Here is a 22,458-nt window from a genome sequence, read left to right on the forward strand (position 1 = left end):
GGAGAGCTCAGAAGAGAGGTTTCTAGTGGTTATCCACTCAACTATCTTAGTGGTGCCAAAAATATTGATGGGATAGGTGAGAGTCTTATTGATAATTGTCCTATATATGCATTACCAATAAGATACCCTCTTCTTCTAATGCAAATCCTAATGGCAAGAAGTTGGGTAGGAAATCTATTTCACCATTAATATCAACCTTCTTCTCAAAAAACATGCCATACAATATAGCAAGCACTACATACATGATACATACCGTTGAAATCTTTTAACATTTTATACTATTTTTAACATGTCCAATAGCAAGAAAACATATGCTACTAGCTATATTACTATTTGAACTACCTAGTAACTACATATTTTTACTATAAATAAATTATTTTAAATATAAAAAAAATTATATAAATACTAAAATTAGTCATCGAATATTTATGTATAAATATATATATAATTTCATTTATTTTTAATGTGTAACTTATATATTTTAATATGTATTTATACGAATGACTAATTTTTTATTTATACGTGGTATGATTGTTTAAATATCAGGTGATTTTTTTTTATTTTGATAAAAGTAACATGTGTATAATGTAGGACCACACAACCTAATTTTCAGTCGATATGCTTAGTTATAACAGGAAATGATATAAATATTTGCCAAAGTTAGTAATTGAAAAAGATTATGATGTGGATTTTCTTTTTCTTTTGCCTTTCTAATTAAGTCTCATGCGTGTATGTGATGATTCTAGCCCAAGAAAATTAATTAGAGATGAAAAAACTTAGTTAAAAGTGCATAGGGATTAAAGTAAGGTTGTGAATCATGAAATTTCTATTGAATTTTCTCACTTTAAGATTTTATTCTTTTATCTGTCTTCTTTAGTAGTATAGAAATTTGATTTGTTATTCTAAAATTCTTATTGGTTTTGTATATTAATTTTAATATAAAGGGTTAAGTATGATTTTGGTTTTTAACGTAGAAGTCAAAATTTTTTTGGTCTCTAACTTTATTTTACAAATAAAATTGTCCCTGAAATTGGTATTGGTTTTAAAATGGTCCTTTCGACAAAAAAAAAAAAAAAAAAAACAATTTTTTTAAAACAATTTTGTCCTCTATGATTTGTGTCGCTTAATGTCATTCCTGTGAAATCATTTTCCCCTCTTCAAATAACTCAATGTATGTTTCTGAACACACTTGAGTAGATTTTGTTGTTGAAAGTTCCACCGAAGGTGCGGTGTGACATTCGTGACTCGTCTTCATCTCTGGAGACAGTAGTTATTGAGGTATGGTTACTTTTCATGCATTGTCGCTTCACGTCAACTATTTATTGCATTTGGGTGGCTTGAGCTTGACAACAATGTTCCTTCGTTTGAGTTGTTTAAGGTTTAATGTAGGCTGCAGTGACTGTGGATAAAGTTAGGGTTTGTGATTATCTATTTTTTTTTCTTTATTGTTTGTTGTGGTAATGTATTGTGTTGAATAACAAGGTTGTTTGAGCAGAAGATGGTGTACATTAACATGAGGTGCATCATGTAAGTGTATTCGGATATGAGAACGGGGTATTTAAGTATTTGAAGGGACAAACTACAATTATCGAAGACATTGATGGTGATCAGTGATCTGTATTTGACGCCTATAAAGAGCGAAGACAGTTTAGATACTTGCAGTCCAACATTGCAGCATTATAATATAAAAATCCAACTGTGAATGATTCGGAGAATAACTTGAAGATGCTGAAAGGTGACTCAAATACCATTGAAATGTGCAAAATAGTTGGAATGAGGGGCTTGATAGAGTTGTTTGTGGTCCATGATGTTGGGGATGCGGAGAGATTTCCAGAAGTTTGTTACATTGACGTAAGGGGCGTAACTTAGGGTGTTGGAAGTGAGGAACGTAATGTTGCTGGTCGTGATGATATAGTTGTATTTGACGACCCTGTCCCTAAAGCAGTTGAGGGAAGTGGGGCACATAATGAGGAAAATTCATGAAAGTTATGAGGTGGAAAACAGAATGGAGGAGATCAACATGAAACCAGTGATGAAAACAGTAATAACCCTGAATATTTCTTATCCAATGAAGAAAGGGACAATACAAATGACATACACTTCACTGACAGTGAGAAAGAGTATGAATATGACAATGGATTTGAAAAAATTAATTCTGTGTCAAAGATGGTTACTGTTGTCAAGGAAAAGAGGGTTGGGACAAGTCAGCTAAGTGATGAGGAAGAGGCAGATAATGATGAATTGAAAACAGACTATCTGATTGGTGGAGATGACTTAGAAGAGGATGATCATGAGGAGGATGCTGATGGTGAATCAGATTGTGAGGGTCAAAGATTTTCAATACACAAACTTCAAAAGGACATGACCAACTAGAAATAGACGGTAGGAACACTTTATGCATCTAGACAAGAATTTAATAATACTGTGTTGGTTTATGTAGTTCATACAGCTAGAAAGATCAAGTTTAAGAAGTGTGATTTGGTGAGGGTGAGGACTGTTTGTTAGAAGGATTGCTCTTTTTAGCTTTAATGCTTTATGCACACAGGGTTGGCCGGTTGGGAGAGTCAACATGACAGTTAAGAAGCATAAATTCGTAATATACTTACATGCAAACACATAAGGTTGGCATAATGCACTCAAAATGGCTAGGCAACCAATTTAAGAAGAAGGTTGAGTCTAATTCAAAAATCAAAATAAAGGAGTATGTGGCAAAGGTACACAAGAAGTGAAATCTGACTGTGACCAAATCGATGGCAGCAAAAATCAAGCAAGAGGCACTAAGTCAGATCATGCATTTAGGGAGCAGTATATCACTACTAGAAATAGAGTTTTTTCAGACAAAATTTATTCCGTTTGAATGACTTTTTCATTATGGATAAATTTGAGACAAATGTTGAACAATTTTTAGTAGAGGTTATAAAAGAATATATTATGTTCTAAATTTGTCTAAATTTTGTCCTAAATTTTGGCGCCAAATTTTTTCTGGATGACGCCAAAATTTTCATACAGATTAGCAACACATTTTAGACAAAAGTTATAATTTATCAGTATTCCATCCGAATATGCGCAATAACTTCAGACGGATTTGGGACAAGTTTGAAAATTTTTAATTTTATCCTAAATTTGTCTATAATTAATCTTAAATATTTTTACTAACTAACCCTTCGAAGTAGCCAAAAATTTTTTACGACAAATTTAGGACGAAAATATCATTATTTGTAAATTCTGTTTAAAAGTGCATCAATTTTTAAATAGATTTCAAATGTTTATTGAAAAATTTAACATTTAGTATAAAAATATTGTTTATATTTTAAATTTGTCTATAATTTATCCCAAATATTTTTTATTATTTTAAAATAAAATTTCTTTTTCCTAAAATAACCTTAATTATATATAACGTATAAAAAGGTATATTTTTTGTTTTTTAGACTCAATTTCAAAATATCTTAATCAAAATATGAAATAATCATCATATTAATTAACATCTTATTTATTATTATACATGTTTTAAAAAATTAGATTAATAAGTACATTAGTATTTATTTATGAACCCGTCTTTTATAATAACTAAATTTTTTTGCTTTTATAAAATTAATTTCATATGTTTTAACATTATTCATATATTAGCAACATTATTTTTTAATTTATACAAAAATATAGAATAAAATAAAATAAAAATAAACCCAAACAAAATTCAATTAAACTCTTTCTTTTTATCTTAAACTCTTCATTAATTTTGTAAAAATATTATTTCATTTTAATTTATTGTCTCAAGATAAAAGTATAGATATTATTTAATTTATAATAATTGAGATAATATATTTTTAAATAAATCTATTAAAATATAATGAAATTAAATTTTCGTCATTTTCTGTTTTCATAACCATTACTAAACTCTCAAATTCAATATTTTTTTCAAATAAAAAATATTTTTTATAAATTAACAAATTTATTGAATTTTTTAAATTAAATAAATATAAAATAAACAAAAATACATAAAATATAGTATAATTATATAAATATACAATTGACCAAGTCAGAAGGGTTCTAAAAATTGAATACATTTCGAATATTGAGCCCCTAATATATGTCAAAAGCGTTAAATAGGATTTCAGTATCCGAAATACATGTAAATATAGAATATAGGCTCAATACTATGCATAATGCGCAAATTGATGACTCAGTATCCCATCGGATACATGGTCATTCATTTTAATTCAAATAATTTTATATTTTAAAATTATAAAAATATTTTATTTGAAATTTAGATTATTTAAATTAATAATTTAATTTAATTCAATAAAAACAAATATATTTGTATTGTTATACTAATCATTTATGACTACTGCAAAATTAATTTAAAAAAAATGACATTATTAATTTAAGTCATGCGCATATAAAAATAAATTGATTACACTCTACGCGTATAATGACGCCATCTTTTATGTTGATATGATAAGATAGTATCTATACAATATAAAATTAATTTAATAATATCACGCAATAATATCTAGGAGATAATAATTTTATTAAATATAATACTCTCTTAAAATAATCATAAATAATATTTATAACAATTCATTCCTGTATATAGAACGTTTTAAACTAATATGAAAACGTTTCAATTAATATGAAAGATAGAAACCATCACATTATTTAAAATGTAGCGATAAGTCACATAATTTAAAATTGTTATCACATTATTTTTTTAGAAACCATCTCATTTAAATTAATACTCAACAAAATAAAATCATATATAATTTAAATTTAAAAATTTTAATATAATTTAAACATTTCAAATGATAGAATACATAAAAAAATTTACAAAATTTATTATATTAAATTGATAATTTTAAAGTACGTATTTAAATGTAAAATTTTAAATTATGTGACTTAAATTAAAATTGGAATTAAAACCGTTTATCTTCTATAAAAATTTTTTTTGATCTTTTAATTTATCCTTCAATTCATATATGATTTTGTTTGTTGATCTTCACACACAGACATAACATCCTAAAAGAAATGAAAACTGTTTATCTTCTGTAGAAAAATTTTTTTGATCTTTTAATTTATCCTTCAATTCATATATGATTCTGTTTTGATCTTACACACAGACATAGCATCCTAAAAGAAATGAAATAAATGTTATCAAAGTCACAAAGGTAAGAAACCTCTCCATGTCATACATATAAGTCAAATTGTCCTACCCGCAACTTCTTCCTGTTAGTATGTTATAATTTTATACTATTTATAATATATTTTAGTATTTTTTAAGTACTCTTAATAATTTTATTTTTAAAATTTTAAACATTTTTTCGCTTAGTCTAACATTTGTTACGCATAATCTGTAATTATATACTATGTTTAAACTATTAAAAACAAATTATACGAATTATAGCAATATATTCTTATTAATATTCAAATATTATCTTCTATATATTATAATATAACATCTTCTAATTGAATAAATTTTATAAAAAAAAAAAACCTTAATTATATATAACTTATAAAAAGGTATATTTTTTATTTTTTAGACTCAATTTCAAAATCTCTTGATCAAAATATGAAATAATTATCATATTAATTAACATCTTATTTATTATTAGACATATTTTAAAAAATTAGATTAATAAGTACATTAGTACTTATTGATGAATCCATCTTTTATAATAACTAATTTTTTGTGCTTTTATAAAATTAATTTCATATGTTTTAACATTGTTTATATATTAGTAACATTATTTTTTAATACACACAAAAATATAAAATAAAATAAAATAAAAATAAAGCCTAACAAAATTCAATTAAACTCTTTCTTTTGTCCTTAAACTCTTCATTAATTTTGTAAAAATATTAATTTTGCATGTGAATGTATCTATATCTATGTCATCTTTCTAGTTTAATTTCATCATGACCCATTTGTAAAATCATGCATAAAATCATTTTGATAAAATTTGTTTCTTAAAAAGGGACAAGCAAGGTAAGGGTAAATATATATACATGATATCACATACATAATTTCAGGGACGAATTTAAAAAAATTTATTAATGGGAGAAAATATATATAACATAATAATTATTTTTATAATTATATTTATTATTATAAAATAAAATTAATTTTTAAATTATTTCACAAATAAATTAAAATAATAAAATAATTATTTAAACAATAATGTATTAATAATTCAACATCACAAAATTATAATTAAAATTAAAAATCACTGATAAAAATGGTAGTGAAACCATATCTACACAACACACTACTTCTATTTTGGCTATAATTTTTTTTTTTTTGAATTTATGGTAAAATTAATCACATAAATAAGAAAAAAAACATGCAATAAGGCATAAAAGTTTAATTTTTTTCGCATATATAAACTAACTCTCACTTCGTTAAGAAGATCTTAAATAAAATCATATAAAAAGATGAATTAGAGTTGGTAGAGTGAAGTTAATATATGATGAAAACTCAGGTGTAGTGAAGTTGATAGTTGTAAATGGTTAAATGATTTAATTGATTTGATCAAATTTTCATTTAACTCTCAGTTATTAACTTTACATGAAGTTAACTGCACTTAAATTTTCACCTTAATATATTTGAACGGGAGATATTACTCTTAGAAATAGAGGCAATAATCACACTTTCACCCAAACAATGAAGCAAAGCAGCGTTTAGGAGAAGAAACAGATGACAACATTATATATTTAGATTACTTGAATAATTTTTAAACTAGAAGAAAGAAAGTTAGAGAGCAGAGAGAAAAAAAGAGTTGAATAGAAATAATGCTTTGAAAAATTGAAATTATTTAAATTGAATAGGTTACTATTATTAGCTTTTTATTAAATAATTAATATAATATTTTATAATATAATAAAGTCATTTAATCTTTTTTCTTTTTATTTATATATAGATATTGTGAAACAAAAAAATAAATAAAGTGAATGGGGTGAAATTTATTTATTTTATGGGACAAAGAAACATTTTTACTATATACTATATATAAAATTTTTAAAACTCAGTTGCCCCTACACTTGCTAATATAAATTTGTCTCTGAAATAATTTTAAGAGTGCTAGGGGCTAGTAAGTTTTGTGATTTGTAGTTATTAATTAGTCATTATTAATATTTTTAATAGTATGAGATTTTATCCAATGGTGTGAGATTACTCACTTTTTTTAGTTGGTTAAGTGCTGGCCAAATTTTAATAAAAGTGCTGACCCACTAGACTTTCTCACCTTATAATCTTATGTACGATAAAAAATAGTTTGATGCATAAATATTCTACGTTAATGCAGAATTCGAAAAAAAATTGTATTTAAAAAGTGTAATGTAGACAATCTAATATGATAAATTTCTGACTATTTTTACGATTTAAATCTGCGACTTTAAAATTATAATGAGACAACTCAATCGTTACTCCAAAACTCTCTTCTAATTTTATATAGTAATATATTTACTATAGAAAAATGAGACACAAGATTTCAATTCCATTACACCAAACAAACAACAAATAACTGAATGATTGCTTGTTGTTGTGCACTATGAGTGTTAGTGCTTGGAAAAAGGTTCCCCCTTAACTCTTCTACTTTGGTAGCAAGGAAAAAAAAAAAAAACATACATCACATTTTGATTGTCCACTTGCACAGTATCTTTGTTGCTGCTTCTGCTATATACTACTACTACCATGAAAATGATACAACTACTAGTGCTTAATGATTTCACTTTTTTCATTCAATGGAGGGGCCTTACCTTACCTTACCTTAATTATTCTAGTGCCCTTTATTTGATATAAATATGTAAGTGCTCTAGCATAGTTGGCAAAATTCATCAGTTCCAAAAGCCTTTATATATATTGACACAACTTTCTTATTAGTTTATAGTCCATTATTCATTCAAAGAAATTATTAAAATATGAAGAGTTTTGTAAGCTATATGGCTATTGTGGAGAAAAATAAGCCTTATGTTTCAATGCTCTTTATTCAGTTTGTATATGCAGGCATGGCTTTATTATCTAAGGCTGCAATTTCCAAAGGAATGAACCCTTTTGTTTTTGTTGTTTATAGACAAGCCTTTGCATCAGTTTCCTTATCTCCATTTGCTTTCTTTGACAGGTTTAATTCTCTCATCATCAATTAAATTATTCTTATTATTATTAACCTTTATTAGTGATTACTAGGCTTCTAAATTCTAATTCTCCTTTGGTTGTGTGTGTTAATTTTGTAGTAAGCAGAGTGCTCCCTTGTCATGCAAGTTACTGTGCAAGTTGTTTCTTATTTCACTTGTTGGGTATGAATTATGAAATTATGAATAAACTATATATTAATACTACTCTAAGATAGTGACATAACATTCTAAGACACACTTTGCTTTTATTTCTCATGTGTTAAATGTGCAGGTTGACAACAAGTTCAACACTTTACTATGTTTCAATCAACTACACTTCTGCAACATTTGCTGCAGCCTCCACTAACACTGTCCCAGCTATTACTTTTATCATGGCAGCTTTAATTAGGTAAAATTTAAATAAATAAGAATTAATTAATAGGCATCTATCAAAAGGGTATTGGAAAGTTTCATTATTTAATTTCAGGGTGGAAAGCATTTCCATAAAAAATGTGCATGGAGTTGCTAAGATTTTTGGTTCTGCTCTAAGCCTTTCTGGGGCAATAACATTTGCCTTAGTCAAAGGACCTGCCCTTGATTTCATGAGATGGTATCCACAAAATCAGAACCATTCATCATCAACTTCTGTGGTTCACTCCAAAGGGGATAATATCAAAGGTGCTCTTATGATGCTCTCAGCAAACATTGCTTGGTCCTTATGGCTTATTTTGCAGGTAACTCATCAATTCTATTTTTCACTACTATACTTATAATGTTTTTGCTTATTCTCCTATTTGATTCTATTTCCTTGGAAACTTAGGAAAGTGCTTTGTAAAGCTTTTTTATGTAACTAGTTATTTTGATTTTCTTACTAGAGACTCTAAGTATAATCTTAGCTCTTTTTATCGGTTTGAATAAGATATGACTTATAAATGATTATCACAAGTATTTTCTTACTTTAGATTTATTAAAAAAAAAGGACTAATGCATTATTTTATATCTTTTCTTTCCCAATACAAGATATTTAGTAGTTAGTAATATATTGATATTATGACTTATACATTGACAGATAATTTTACTAATTTCACCTACATAAATGATTATTACAAGTATTTCTTAATTTGATTTTAAAAGAGAAAAATAATGCCTGTTTAAAAGAGAAAAATATATTTAGTAGTTAGTAATATATTAATCTCTTATGACTGTGATTTGAACTACTCAATACAGGGATTTGTTGTGAAGGAATATCCAGCAAAATTTAGGCTTACAAGTGTTCAATGCTTGTTTAGCTTCATTCAATCATCTGTTTTGGCTTTATCAGTGGAGAGAGATCCATCAGCATGGAAGCTTGGATGGGATATTCATCTTCTTTCAGTGGCCTACTGTGTATGTTCTTATATTATTCTAATTCTAATCATGTTTAAGAAAACAAAAAGGAAAAAAAGATTGTTAGTAAATTACTAATGTTAATTAATCAACATGCCTAATTGAGTAGGTAAATTTAGGTACAGAAAAGTAATGTGACATGTAAATGTAAACATTAGTAAAGTTTGAAACAAATTTTGGTTCCATAAAATATGGCTTTGTTCTTTAAAGGAAATTTCTTTGACTATTTATATATTTGATTTTTGTAGACTAAGATTAACATAGAATCTTGGACTATTATTCTATATATATCACTATCCTGAGCTAAGTGGACATTTTTTTTTTATTTTGGTCCAAAATGCGGTTGCATTTTTCCTCAAGGGGATAGGACATTGGAGAATGACATATATATATATATATATATATATATATATATATATATATATATATATATATATATATATATATTTGATGCCCTATAGTCACATCATATGAGAACAAAGTTGACATATAAGATCTCAATAATGGTCCACTCCACACTTTGATTAGTATCAATTTTTGTTCAGCACATAAAAGTTACTATTCTTGTTAAGCACACAACAAATATAACATGAGATAATATAATAATGAAATTAATTAAATAATGTTACTTAATAATATTAAGATTAATTATATATATTCCAATGTGATTGGCAGGGTGTAATTGTAACAGGGATTTGTTATTGGCTACAAGTGTGTACAATAGAGACAAAAGGACCAGTTTTCACAGCCATGTTCACTCCTCTTGCTCTCATAATCACAGCAATGTTATCAGCACTTTTGTGGAAAGAAACTCTTTACTGGGGAAGGTTCACATTAAATTATACTCTCATCTTTCTTTCTATTTCAAGATGCTACTTATATTAGTCATTATATTGCTTATTAAAGTCATTTATTATGATTATTAATGATATAAGAAAAATTAGGTAGACAAAAAAAATCGTCAGAACTTGCCTTATTTAACATTATAATTATCGCAACAATTAATAAATGCTAAATAAGGTAAGTTATGGCTGTTTTTGGCTGATTTTCTTTGGTTACCAAACATTTTCGAAAAATTAGTGTTTTTAATACATGAATTACATGTTTTATTCTTTTAATATAAAATTTATATTTTGAACTAACACCTTTAAAACATTGCATAGGAAAATTTATAAAACAGAAATGTGAACCTTATTTGCTACTAAATATTTTTAAAATACTTATTAAAAAATATGAAAAGTTTAAAGAGTTTGACGTATTATTATTGTTTAAATTTTGAAAATGAATATTGTCCCTTTTATTTTAATAATGCTACTTTTTTTTTATATATTCATACAAAAATACAATACAAACACTTATAAATGGAGCAACATTATAAAAAATAAAGACAATTTCATTGACTTTTATTTTTCTTAAAAAATATTTTATTAGTGGATTTTGGTAAAATAAATATGGAGATTGTTTATTAGTTAATCATAATTTTTTTTTTAATTATGGCAGTATTGGTGGCACCATTTTATTGGTTGTTGGATTGTATAGCGTATTGTGGGGGAAGAGCAAGGAGAGTGTAGAAAGGAAAAATCATGAAGTTGAAGAAGTTGAACAAATTAAAGAGGAAAACAGATTGGAGTGCATTATACAGAATTGAAGAATCTGATTGATTAGACAAAAAATTAAGAAATGATATATGTATATGTCTTCCCTGTCCCATAATGTTTTGTTGAATGCCCTTCCTTTTATGCCTCTTTAATTTATAAATGTCATGTGTATATCTTATCAACTTTAATTAGTAGTATTATTATTTTTCCATCTACTTTTTCTTTTAGACAACAATATATATCAGTAAATAACTAAATATAATATCTTATTTATTTTATATATAGATATAGATTATATACAGTGTGTAGACTATGTTTTCATTTTCGAAAAAAACCCAAAATAGTCCCTGACAATTACTTCGAAAGACAACGAGACCCTTGATAAAAAAAAAAACCCAACCCGACCCCTGACAATTACCTCGAAAGGACAACGAGGCCTCTGTGTCAAAAAAAATTAATGTTATTTTTTTTGGCACAGGGACTAATCAGTCCCAAAAAAAAATATCAAGAGCTGAATTTTGTGTTTTTTTTCTTGAAGGCCTCGTTGTCCTTTCGAGGTAATTGTCAAAGGTCGGATGGGATATTCACTCTTTATTTTCATGTAATAATGTGTAATTGTTTTCAACGTTTAGAAGCTAAGTGATTAATTCAGTTGGTAACTTATGGTCCTTTACCAATCAAGAAAGAACAAAGAGTAGTTTATATTTGAAACATTAGATATTTAGATATCGACTTACACTTTATTTATCATTATAAATAAATATGAATTTATTTCTTAAAAAAGAGTAAAATATTTATTAATAAATGTTCTGTAAGTTTTTTTTTTAATAAGTTGGATAATTCTCTATTCTAAATATTATACTATCACAAACTCACTCATACTACACACTATATATATACACACAACACTTTAAGAGTTCTTATTCACTACTTGATGTCATCTAAAGTTTCGAATCCGAATATAATTACTTACAAGTTACAAGAGTTAAATCTCAATTTGGTCCCTGAAATTTAGCCCGATTCTCAAAATGATCCCCACAATTTCGTTGGCCTCAATTAGAACTCCTAAATTTGCAATTGTGGCTCCAACTTGCCCCTGCGATCATCTCCGTCACCAGAATGCTGATTTGATGCAATTGCATGACACGATGGACACTACTTAAATGTCGGCGCATTGGTTTCGCGCCCAAACCTTTTGGAAACCACGTCATTTCAGTTTTTTGTGGGTTAAAACTCTTTTTCTTTCCACTACGACGATCATAAGTTGCCAAAAATTAAGAAAATTCTTACACTACGTGGTTTCCAAAGGGTTTGCATGCGAAACCAATGCGCCGTTGTTTAAATAGTGTCCATCATGTCATACAATTGCACTAGATCAGCATTCCGATGACGGAGATGATCGCAGGGACAAGCTGGAGCCACAATTGTAAATTTGGGGGTTCTAATTGAAGCCAACAAAATTGTAGGGACCATTTTAAGCATCAGGCCAAATTTTAGGGGCCAAATTGAGATTTCACTCCAAGTTACAAGACAAATAAATTGTCATTGCCTCGACCCCAAATGTTTTGTATTTGTTTTTTTGGTATTAATATTTATTGTTATTATCGTTCTTTTGGGCCAGCCTGTTCTTTTGACATAGTTTTGGACTTTTGGATCAGCCTCGAACAGGCTAGTGTGTGTGTTTTATATTGTATGAAGAATGAATCATCATATTGTGCAAAGCCCAAATCCATATATAGTACGACCCGGACCAAAAACCAAAAACCGGATTTTTACAAAAAAAGATTGTGTTGGATAAACTACAAGAAAATGGTGTGTCGATTGTTAAAAAGACGTTGATGTTAATGCCCAAAAAAAAAAAAAAAAAAACATTGATGTTAAAATAATATCTACTATAAAGAGAGTAGATTTAGCGGGACAGATATAGTAATAATTTCAGTAGATTTTTTATTAAAGTAAGTAGAAGTTTGGTCTCTCACTCTTGTGAATGGAGAATATTTTTGTTTGTTTGTTTCGTATTTTTGGTTCGTATATTTCTTATGTATGAGTGAGTCTGCGAATGTGTCTATGAACATGCTTCCTATAACAAAGACATAATAAAATCATTAATAATAATAAGAAAAAGTACGAGGAGCCAATGAAATATTTATACAATATGTACAATAGAGATTTAGGGAGTATTAGAAATATAATCATTAGTGTTATCTTTTTCCATCAGCTGAAACTTTTGGGATGAGTAGTATCATGACATTGTATTAAAGCGCTAGATTCGAAAGGTTAAGAGTTCGATCCTTAGTAAACCCTAAAATCAATTTAAGCGGAATTCTAATAATAAATATATTATCTACTGCAATATAATAAGTAGCCAATAAGTAGTAACCACTAGTTTTAGCTTTGTAAATACGCCAATTATAAACCTAAATTCTAATTAACTACTTAATTATAGTGCTGTGCCATGTATTATCACTTTCTTTGAAAAATAAAAATATATTTAAAGAAAGCGAATACATATATTGAAGGCTTATTAGAATCTTATATTATACTTATATCAATGAATTATATTGATATCCCATAAGAGAATTAGGCTGGCCCTTGAAGTTATTATAGATACATTAGTGTTATTAGGATCTTCCAAATCTAGTGGCTTAAAAAGATAAGGATGATTAAGGTTTCTAAGTGCGAATCTAATTATTATATATATTGTGGAATCAGAACCTTAAAAAAGTAATGCGTTACAGGTCGGAAAAAGGGAACTATAAATATAATAATGAACTAATTAAGAAAGTATTATTGCTAGATTAATATAGTAATTAATTGCTCCAAGGTTAAAAGCAAGAAGCTAAATATATGAGCCAAAGAAAAAGCAACAGAATAGAGAAACCGTCGTTAATGAATATGCATATATATATACCTCTAATTATATATATGCATGCTTCTTGAAATTTCATAACAAGTAAATGCCAATTGAATACTTAACACACAGATAGGATTCAAATATGTCATTACAAGTCTATTCACACATCACATGTTTTGTTTTCTCAATTTCTAAATCAATCTATCCAAGAGTTAATCTTATCTATAACCACCATTAATAATTTGCTATATATATAAAATAAAATTTAAATTCTTAATATTTGTTTAACTAGACAATAAACTGACTACTTGACTAATTTGAATTAGTTACTTATTTAGGCAACAATTAATATCATATATGAACAATTCTAAGGATGAGCACAGGTCGGTTTGATTCGGATTTATAGTAAAATTAGAATCGAACCGATCAAAATATAATTGGTTCGGTTTGGTTCGGATTTGCGATTTTTTGTACATGTAACCGAACCAAACTAAACTGATTAAAAACGGATTGGTTCGGTTCGGGTAATTGGATACCCGATAACTTTGAAATTCATAAAAAAAAACCAAATTTTTATCTTAAAAATTCAACAAGTACAATAAACATGTAACATTAATAGAAATAATCCAAACATGTTAAACACCAAATACATTAAAAACTAAACTCATTAAAATCCAAACATATTAATAGTGAATAATCATTGTCTAATAGAAAAGTCATATATATATATATATATTTTATTTAATTAATATATGATCAGGTTCGCAGGTTAGTTCGGGTTCCGCACCCCCAGAACTGATATCCGAACCAATTACTAACAAAGGTCACCGGTTTGATTCGAATTGGACCCGATTACCCATTGGTTCCAGAACCAATTTAATAGGTTCGATTTGAATTCGGACGGATAATTAGGTACCCACTAACTGTGCTCACCCCTAAACAATTCAAATGTTTATTACTTGTGATGATTTTAGGTGAAGTAAATAACCAAGTTTAAAATATTGCATTAAGTTCCCAACCAAAAAGATTGCATTAAAATTGTTCTCACAAGTAGGCCTAGCTAGGAAGTTAGTTAATTGAAGATATAAGCAGATGAAGATGAATGGGGTCTATGCTTGACTTAGTGGATAATAAGCATTTAGAGAGTCAAAGATGATACATGTGTGGACCATGTGAACTTAATTATTACTTTAAAAAAGATTATTACGTACCTAACTGGTGCAACTTTAAAGAAACAAATATATATATATATATATATATATATATATATATATATGAATATTGAAGGAAGCAGTTATAATATTTTCTGGTCCTATTAGAGATCGATGAGTGCTAATTGCTGATGCAATTGTGCATTCTTCCACCACTTTCAACAAGTAATTATTATTTCTTTTTCTTGCAAAATATATTATATATATACATACACCAGCTTTTCGTTCATGCTTGATTATTGGTGCAACGGTGCCAATATATGCTAGTTATTTATGAATAGATAGAATATAAACTAAATTATAAATTATATTAAGTAGTAATTACGTATTATATTAAATAATTTAATTAATATATAATAATTATATAAAAATATAAATTTCATTTTGGTTAAATTTTCAGCTAAAAATTTATAAAAATTTGGATATAAATTTTTTTTAGTATTATTCTCAAAAATAAAAATATATAATGTTAAATTTTAGAATGGTGGATTCACTTTTCTCAAAGTGGACGAGAGATTTTTTTAATTTCTTTTTAAATTATTCCAAAGCAGCAAGAAGTTTTTTTTTTTTAAATTAGAAAAAGTATCTAACTTTCAGTCTTTTTTAATATATATATATATATATAACAACAGATAAATACATATACAACAAACAAATAAATGATTATATATAAATCAATAATTAAATTATAACAGTAAAAATTAATTATATTCATTGTTAATTATTTACAACTAAATTAAAATATATCAAGAAATAGTTATTAAGTTTATAAGAGTTATAAAATATTATATTGTTATAAATATTATCTAAGTTAAAATATAATAATCTTTTTCTAAGATTTACTTTGATCGATGTTGTTATTAAATTTGTGGTTCAAAATAAAAAATAATAATTTTATAGTTAATATTTATCAATAAACTAACACTATAAAACACATTATGTTATACATAGATTAATACATATGTTCTAATAATTACTATAAATTTATGTGTATAGGATAGTTGAAATATATGTATAGTATGATAAGTTTGTAGTGTTTATTAATGAATATTAACTATATAATAAAGCTCAATTAGCTTAATGTAAAATAAAAAAATTACAAATGTTTTAAGTAATATCAATCAATTTACGTGTGAAAATTATTTTTTTTATAAACTGCTATAACTTATCAAGAATTTTGCCTTCCACATAAATTGCTATATGCAGTGATGATATATATATTTTATACTATTTTTAAATACTCCTAACTTAAAAAATATTTTTTTTATACTCACTTCAAATATTCACACTATAAACCTTTAAAATTAACACTAATAAAATACATACTACTCTCCATCATGCTTTAACTCATTTTTATATTAAAAAATTACTCTGTTAATACTTTTATCAACTCGCTTCGATAAATCACTAAAATTTTTATCTACACCACTCAAATTCTACCAGATAAAAAAAAAAAAAATGACGTGCTTGCTCAGCATCTCGCTCAATCTACGAGAAGCATGGCAGAACATGAACATTTCGCAAATTCAAAAATATCTGGCAGTAGACAAGATTACAATGTGAATTTTGTGTTAACCACGAGAAGCACAACTCACCATATGCATTTATCTCACTCCTATTTTACTCACATGCACAACACCAACACTAAAATAATTTCCGTAAATTTTCTTCTAAAACATCGTTGCTTTAAAAAATTTTATAATTTTTAGTAGGGTGTGCATGGCCTGGTCTAGTTCTAAGATTCGGTTCAGTCTCGAACACTTTAAGAGCTAATTTGGTGTGATTTTTATCGGGTTTAAGGCCGGATAAGGATCTAAAAAATAGACTCGATCATTATTTCAGGATCCGGGCTATATCTCGGGTCACCCGAACTCAGCCCGGTAACTCGGTCATCATACACAATTTATATTTTGTGTTATTAAGGATGGATGATGGTTATTCTTACGTGGAATTTAAGTATTGTAAATCTTAATATTTTGTGTTATTAGTTATTATAAGATTATAAGTTAATATTTTATGTTTAAAATGCATAAGATTTTAGACTAATGAATAATATTGTGTTATTTATATTGATTTAAATATTTGATATTATTAGACAATATTAGTATTGATTATGGTTATGCTTTAATTTCAGACAAGAGTTGGTTCTTGTTATATTTTTCTAAGTGAATTTTACCATGTCAAATAATAATTGGAGTCTTGAAAATTTGGATATTTTCACATGCTAGCTTATAAAAAGGTATAAAGGTAATGTAATGTTAACAGCCCGATTTTCACCCAATTTTTATTTCGGATCTAATAAATAGACTCGGTATATATTTCAGGTCAGATTTAAGTCCAAGCCATGCACATCCCTTAATTTTTGGCAAGCCATAAACAATATTTTCTAGATGTCGAAATATTAGTCACGTGATCCTCACGTGTCATTCACTGCACCGCGTCTCAACTGGCAAGTCTCAAGTCTTACCTCTCAACACAATGTAAAAGTCAACCATAAGGGCAAAATTGTAACATCACAGGAAAAGTAAGCAACGTTGAGTCCAAGTTGGTATCAGTTTTAATTCCATTTTCCTAAGATAACAAGCAAAAAATAAATAAATAATTTTTGTAATTAATAGAAATAGTTAATAGATAATAGTGATTAATTAAGCAACTTTATTATTTTGTTGTGGATTGAATAAATGCGTTTTCTGCGTGTCTTTTTGAGGTCAGAGGCTGTGTCACGGACACGGAAAGAGAGAGAAAGAAAGAGAGAAACCATTGCTAGAAATAATGGTAAGCTTCTTCTTCTTCTTCTTCTTATTCTGATTTTCCTCCCTTTTCTTCAATGTTACTTTCAGTAAGTTTCTTAGTCTTTTGCAGCTGAACTTCCACTTCCACTTTGTGTTGGGAGCTTCAAGACCCAGAATATTTTTTGTGGTATAAGTAGCAGTTTTCTCAAGTTTCTTCTTCTGGGTTCTCTTTGAAGCTTCTAAAATTTCCATTTTTGTTTTAGTTTCTGGAATTCTCATTTGGGTTTCATTTGGTGTAGCATTTAGGTAGGTCTCTTGTTTTATTTTATTTTTTAAATAATTCTTTGATTTTGATTTCTGCATTTTTTTTATATTTTTTCAATTTTTAGGGTTCTGTTTTTTTGTTTGCACTTTGCAGTTCTTATAATCTGAGGCTTGTAGTGGATATTTCAGATTTTAATTAAATAAAATAAAAAAAAATTGTGTTATAGATCTTTGAGCGTGGAGGGGTTAGGGAGCCTAATTATCATTAAAATTCGGTATTGGGGGTTTGTTATTATTAATATCTCACCTAAACCTTTTAATATTTTCATTTCAGCTTTATGTCAATGTGTGTGCCTGCTCCTGTCTCTTGAATCTTGAGAAACTTTCTTTGCCAAACCAAATAGTTTTCTATTTTGAAGGAAAAAGAAAAGTATATAAAGAAATTGGGCAATTAGATTCCCTTCTGCTCAATCATGCCTATGAAATAGGTTACAATCACATATATTAATACAAAGTATGTAGTAGCTTTTTATGCTTTTGATCTGACTCTCTACTTTGCCCTTTTGCCTTTTTATTTTTGTTTTTTACTTTTTCTTTTTCCTCTTTGTGGTAGGGAGCTTGGTTAATTTTTTATGCATGCAAAGTGCAAACTTTTTGTGGTTAAATTCCTATTTAGATAGAGTTTAATTGCTTTTTATGAGAGATTATATTTAGGAGGTTCAACTGCTGAAAATATGTTTCTGAGAAAAGTATGATTTAGTGATTTGTGCTGCCTTTAGCCTTTAGTTCACGTGAGGCTTCCCTTTTTTGAGATTCCCCAATTGATAAATAGAATTGAAGCTGGTATTTAATCTTAGGTTTGCTTGATTTGCAGCGCTTCACACTCCCAAGACTTGCAAGTTGTTGCATCTTCTAACTAGATTGGAACATTATCCGCTGAGTGGTGTTTATCTTGTTTTGAATTGTCAATTGTTAAGTGTATTATAGCAAATGTCCTTCCGGAGTATTGTTCGTGATGTGAGGGATGGGTTTGGAAGCTTATCAAGACGGAGTTTTGATGTAAGGCTTTCCGGCCATCACAGGGGCAAGTCACATAGTTTGGTCCATGAGTTGCAGGATCAACTGCCGGTAATACAGAACAGCCAGTGGGCTAGTCTTCCGCCTGAGCTTCTCCGTGAGGTTGTTAAAAGATTGGAAGCAGATGAGAGTACATGGCCTGCTCGTAAGCATGTGGTTTCGTGTGCCGGTGTGTGCAAGTCCTGGAGAGAAATGTGCAAAGAAGTCATTAACTGTCCTGAGTTCAGTGGGAAGATTACTTTCCCGGTGTCCCTGAAGCAGGTGAGACTTTTTCCTTTTGTAATCATGTACTTGAATTCAAGGAATATTGGGATGCAAAAATGAAAGAATTGTATATTGTATTGCTATTTGTTTACAAGTATATATATATATATATATATATACCGGAGTACGAGAGTAGTACATAATAAATTACACATTAGGTATATAGCATAAGGTATGCTTTAAAAAAATCATCATGATTGAGGACGACCGAAGTATAAATTTTGTTCATGAGCACATAAATTTGCATTTTTGACTTTTGATTGTCTTTTATTTTGCAGCCTGGTTCTAGGGATGGACTCATCCAGTGTTTCATCAAGAGAGACAAATCTAATCTGACTTATCATCTATTCCTTTGTCTTAGTCCTGGTAAGCTCAATTTTTACATTTTGACACACATATATATGAGCTGATCTGATTACCATGTTTTATGATTGATTTCGATTTTTATATCTATGTAATATTTTAGCTTATACCTTTTAATGTACGAAATAATGAATAGTTTTGTAGCACCATCTTATTTTAAGGGCTAGAAATCTTGTTCATGATGTATGAGCCAAATCTTGTGTTCAATCCAAGGTGGTTGTGCAATCTTCGGTGGCGTCATTCTCCATTGGATCATTATATTAGGTTGATCATGAATATATCTGTGGATGGATCTGCTAAAATATATCTTTGTAATAGTGTTAATCATTTCCCCCATATTTTGTCAAATTTAATTTTCGTTTGTAAAATTGATCTGCCTCTCTATTGTTTTCTCCGATTTACATTGGCCTATTATTTTGTTAATGCCTCCTTTTGGGCTTAGTTATGTTGCTATGGGACTGAGTACTTACAGGTAAGAGTTGATGCCACTCCTAACATTAGTACAAGGATTTTGTATTATCCTTTTCAACTTTATTATTACGAGCATAGTGTCTGATTGCAGATTCGGTACATGTTGGCTTGTTTCAAAATGATGTAATGTGTGATGGTTGAGTTGATTCTGTGCTGCTGAGATTATCTGGAATTAGAAGCAAAGCTTCATTTTTCTGGTTCTACCCTAATTAACAATAAATGAATTTGCCGTTTTATAATTAATTCTTTGCTATGTCGGCAATTCAAATGCCATAGATAGTTCTGCATTTTGAACTAGCAACTGCATTGCTACTACTTCATTTCAATATCATATAAAATATAAATATGAATTTTGCACATTTATGGACTTAGATTTCATTGTTTCCGGGACAAGTTTTGAACTCAACTGTTTTGGCAGCACTGCTTGTTGAAAATGGGAAGTTTCTCCTTTCGGCCAAACGTACCCGAAGGACAACTTGCACGGAGTATATTATATCAACAGATGCAGATAACATATCAAGATCTAGTAGCACTTATATTGGAAAATTGAGGTATTTCATTCTCCCTTCTTAAGTTCTTACATAGAGAACACTTCCATTCAGAATCTTCCAAGAATGGATGTAGTAGAAATCAATCTCTTTTTATAGTCTAGCATTCCATACTTACAGGATATGAATTTCCCCTCATTTCAGGTCAAATTTTCTTGGCACCAAGTTTATAATATATGATACACAGCCCCCATGTAGCACTGCCCAGCTTTCGCCACCGGGCAGAAGCCGTAGGTTTAATTCAAAAAAAGTTTCTCCAAAGGTTCCCAGTGGCAGCTATAATATTGCTCGGATCACCTACGAGTTGAATGTCCTTGGTACTAGGGGTCCACGTAGGATGAACTGCACCATGCACACAATTCCTATGTCATCCCTTGAGCCGGGTGGCTGTGTCCCGGGCCAAGCAGAGCTAATTCCCCGTAACCTCGAGGATTCCTTCCGGAGCATCTCCTTCTCATCAAAATCGATTGACCGGTCATCGGAGTTCAGCAGCACTAGATTCTCCGACATAATTGGGCTAGGTAACGAAGGGGAAGAGGGTAAAGAAAGACCTCTAGTTCTGAAGAACAAGGCACCGAGATGGCACGAACAGCTTCAGTGTTGGTGCCTCAACTTTAGGGGAAGGGTGACAGTCGCCTCCGTCAAGAATTTTCAGCTTATTGCAGCAACACAACCTCCGGCCGGCACTCCTACGCCGTCGCAGCCGACACAATCCTCTGACCATGACAAGATTATTCTTCAGTTTGGGAAAGTTGGTAAGGACATGTTCACCATGGACTATAGATATCCACTTTCTGCATTTCAAGCTTTTGCCATCTGCTTGACTAGCTTTGACACAAAACTGGCATGTGAATAGTGTGAGAGAGATACATGGTAAGAAAATAGGATTCAATCTTCATTAAGTTCATAGTACTGTACACCTCATAGTTTAAAGTGTAAAGTACAGAACAATCTGTGCTCAATGTACAATTATATTTTCCTTGTATCTTGTTTCTTCTTCTTATTTTTTCTCTCCTTTTTTTTTTCTTTTTACTACCCTTATGTTAGTATGCTACAAACGGTGTCTGGAAACATAGTTGTTGCTTATATGCATGATGAGGGAAAAGGTGTGTAGACATCATAGGATTGAGGTAATGGAAATGTGGGAGCCTTCAGAATATTTGGATTGATGTGATTGCAGCAAATGTAAGTGCCAAAATATCCTTATTTCTGAGTCTAGTAGTAATTTTATTACTTTAAATAAAGAATTGTACCTTAGAGGCACTAGAATTGCTTCCGAGGCAATTAATTTTAATATTGTGTATTCATATTCATTCTCTTGGAAAATCAACTAGTCTAATGGTAAGGTGTATTAAAATCAAAATTTGTGATACTAGTTTGAAACAAATCAACTAGTCCTTTTGATACTAATTTGTGATATTAGTCAAGATTGAAGAATTCGTGCATTTGATTTACTTGGATTGTGCTAATTATTGTTGTTTAAATTCATGCACACCAAGTGTTCAGTGATATGATTCTATAACTTCGGTCAGTTTTTTAAACCGGCGGAACACTTTTTGCTAGTGATATGACTCTATAACTTCGTTC

The 22,458-nt window shown here is 28.8% G+C and overlaps 2 protein-coding genes across 8 annotated transcripts; both read left to right on the forward strand.

The window, feature by feature from the left end:
• Positions 1–7,819: 7,819 nt before the first annotated feature.
• Positions 7,820–11,302, forward strand: LOC112751922 (WAT1-related protein At1g43650). The gene is made up of 7 exons (XM_025801253.3): positions 7,820–8,111; positions 8,224–8,286; positions 8,396–8,512; positions 8,591–8,837; positions 9,331–9,489; positions 10,165–10,316; positions 10,990–11,302. The coding sequence occupies exons 1-7, from the start codon at positions 7,912–7,914 to the stop codon at positions 11,135–11,137; spliced, it is 1,086 nt and encodes a 361-aa protein (XP_025657038.1). The 5' UTR covers positions 7,820–7,911; the 3' UTR covers positions 11,138–11,302.
• A 6,435-nt stretch (positions 11,303–17,737) lies between these two features.
• Positions 17,738–22,165, forward strand: LOC112751923 (tubby-like F-box protein 8). Of its 7 annotated transcripts, none has more exons than XM_072218189.1 (7): positions 17,855–17,927; positions 18,015–18,071; positions 18,148–18,190; positions 19,023–19,486; positions 19,768–19,855; positions 20,742–20,874; positions 21,016–22,165. In XM_072218189.1, the coding sequence occupies exons 4-7, from the start codon at positions 19,139–19,141 to the stop codon at positions 21,725–21,727; spliced, it is 1,281 nt and encodes a 426-aa protein (XP_072074290.1). In that variant the 5' UTR covers positions 17,855–17,927; positions 18,015–18,071; positions 18,148–18,190; positions 19,023–19,138; the 3' UTR covers positions 21,728–22,165. The 7 variants fall into 7 exon arrangements, with proteins under 7 accessions (XP_025657039.1, XP_025657041.1, XP_072074290.1 ...); XM_072218190.1 differs by having other exon boundaries at positions 17,862–17,927; positions 18,005–18,071; XM_025801256.3 differs by lacking the exon at positions 18,148–18,190 and having other exon boundaries at positions 17,843–17,927.
• The last annotated feature ends 293 nt before the right edge of the window (positions 22,166–22,458 follow it).

Source organism: Arachis hypogaea, chromosome 15, assembly GCF_003086295.3.
Source record: "Arachis hypogaea cultivar Tifrunner chromosome 15, arahy.Tifrunner.gnm2.J5K5, whole genome shotgun sequence".
NCBI classification, from domain to species: Eukaryota; Viridiplantae; Streptophyta; class Magnoliopsida; order Fabales; family Fabaceae; genus Arachis; species Arachis hypogaea.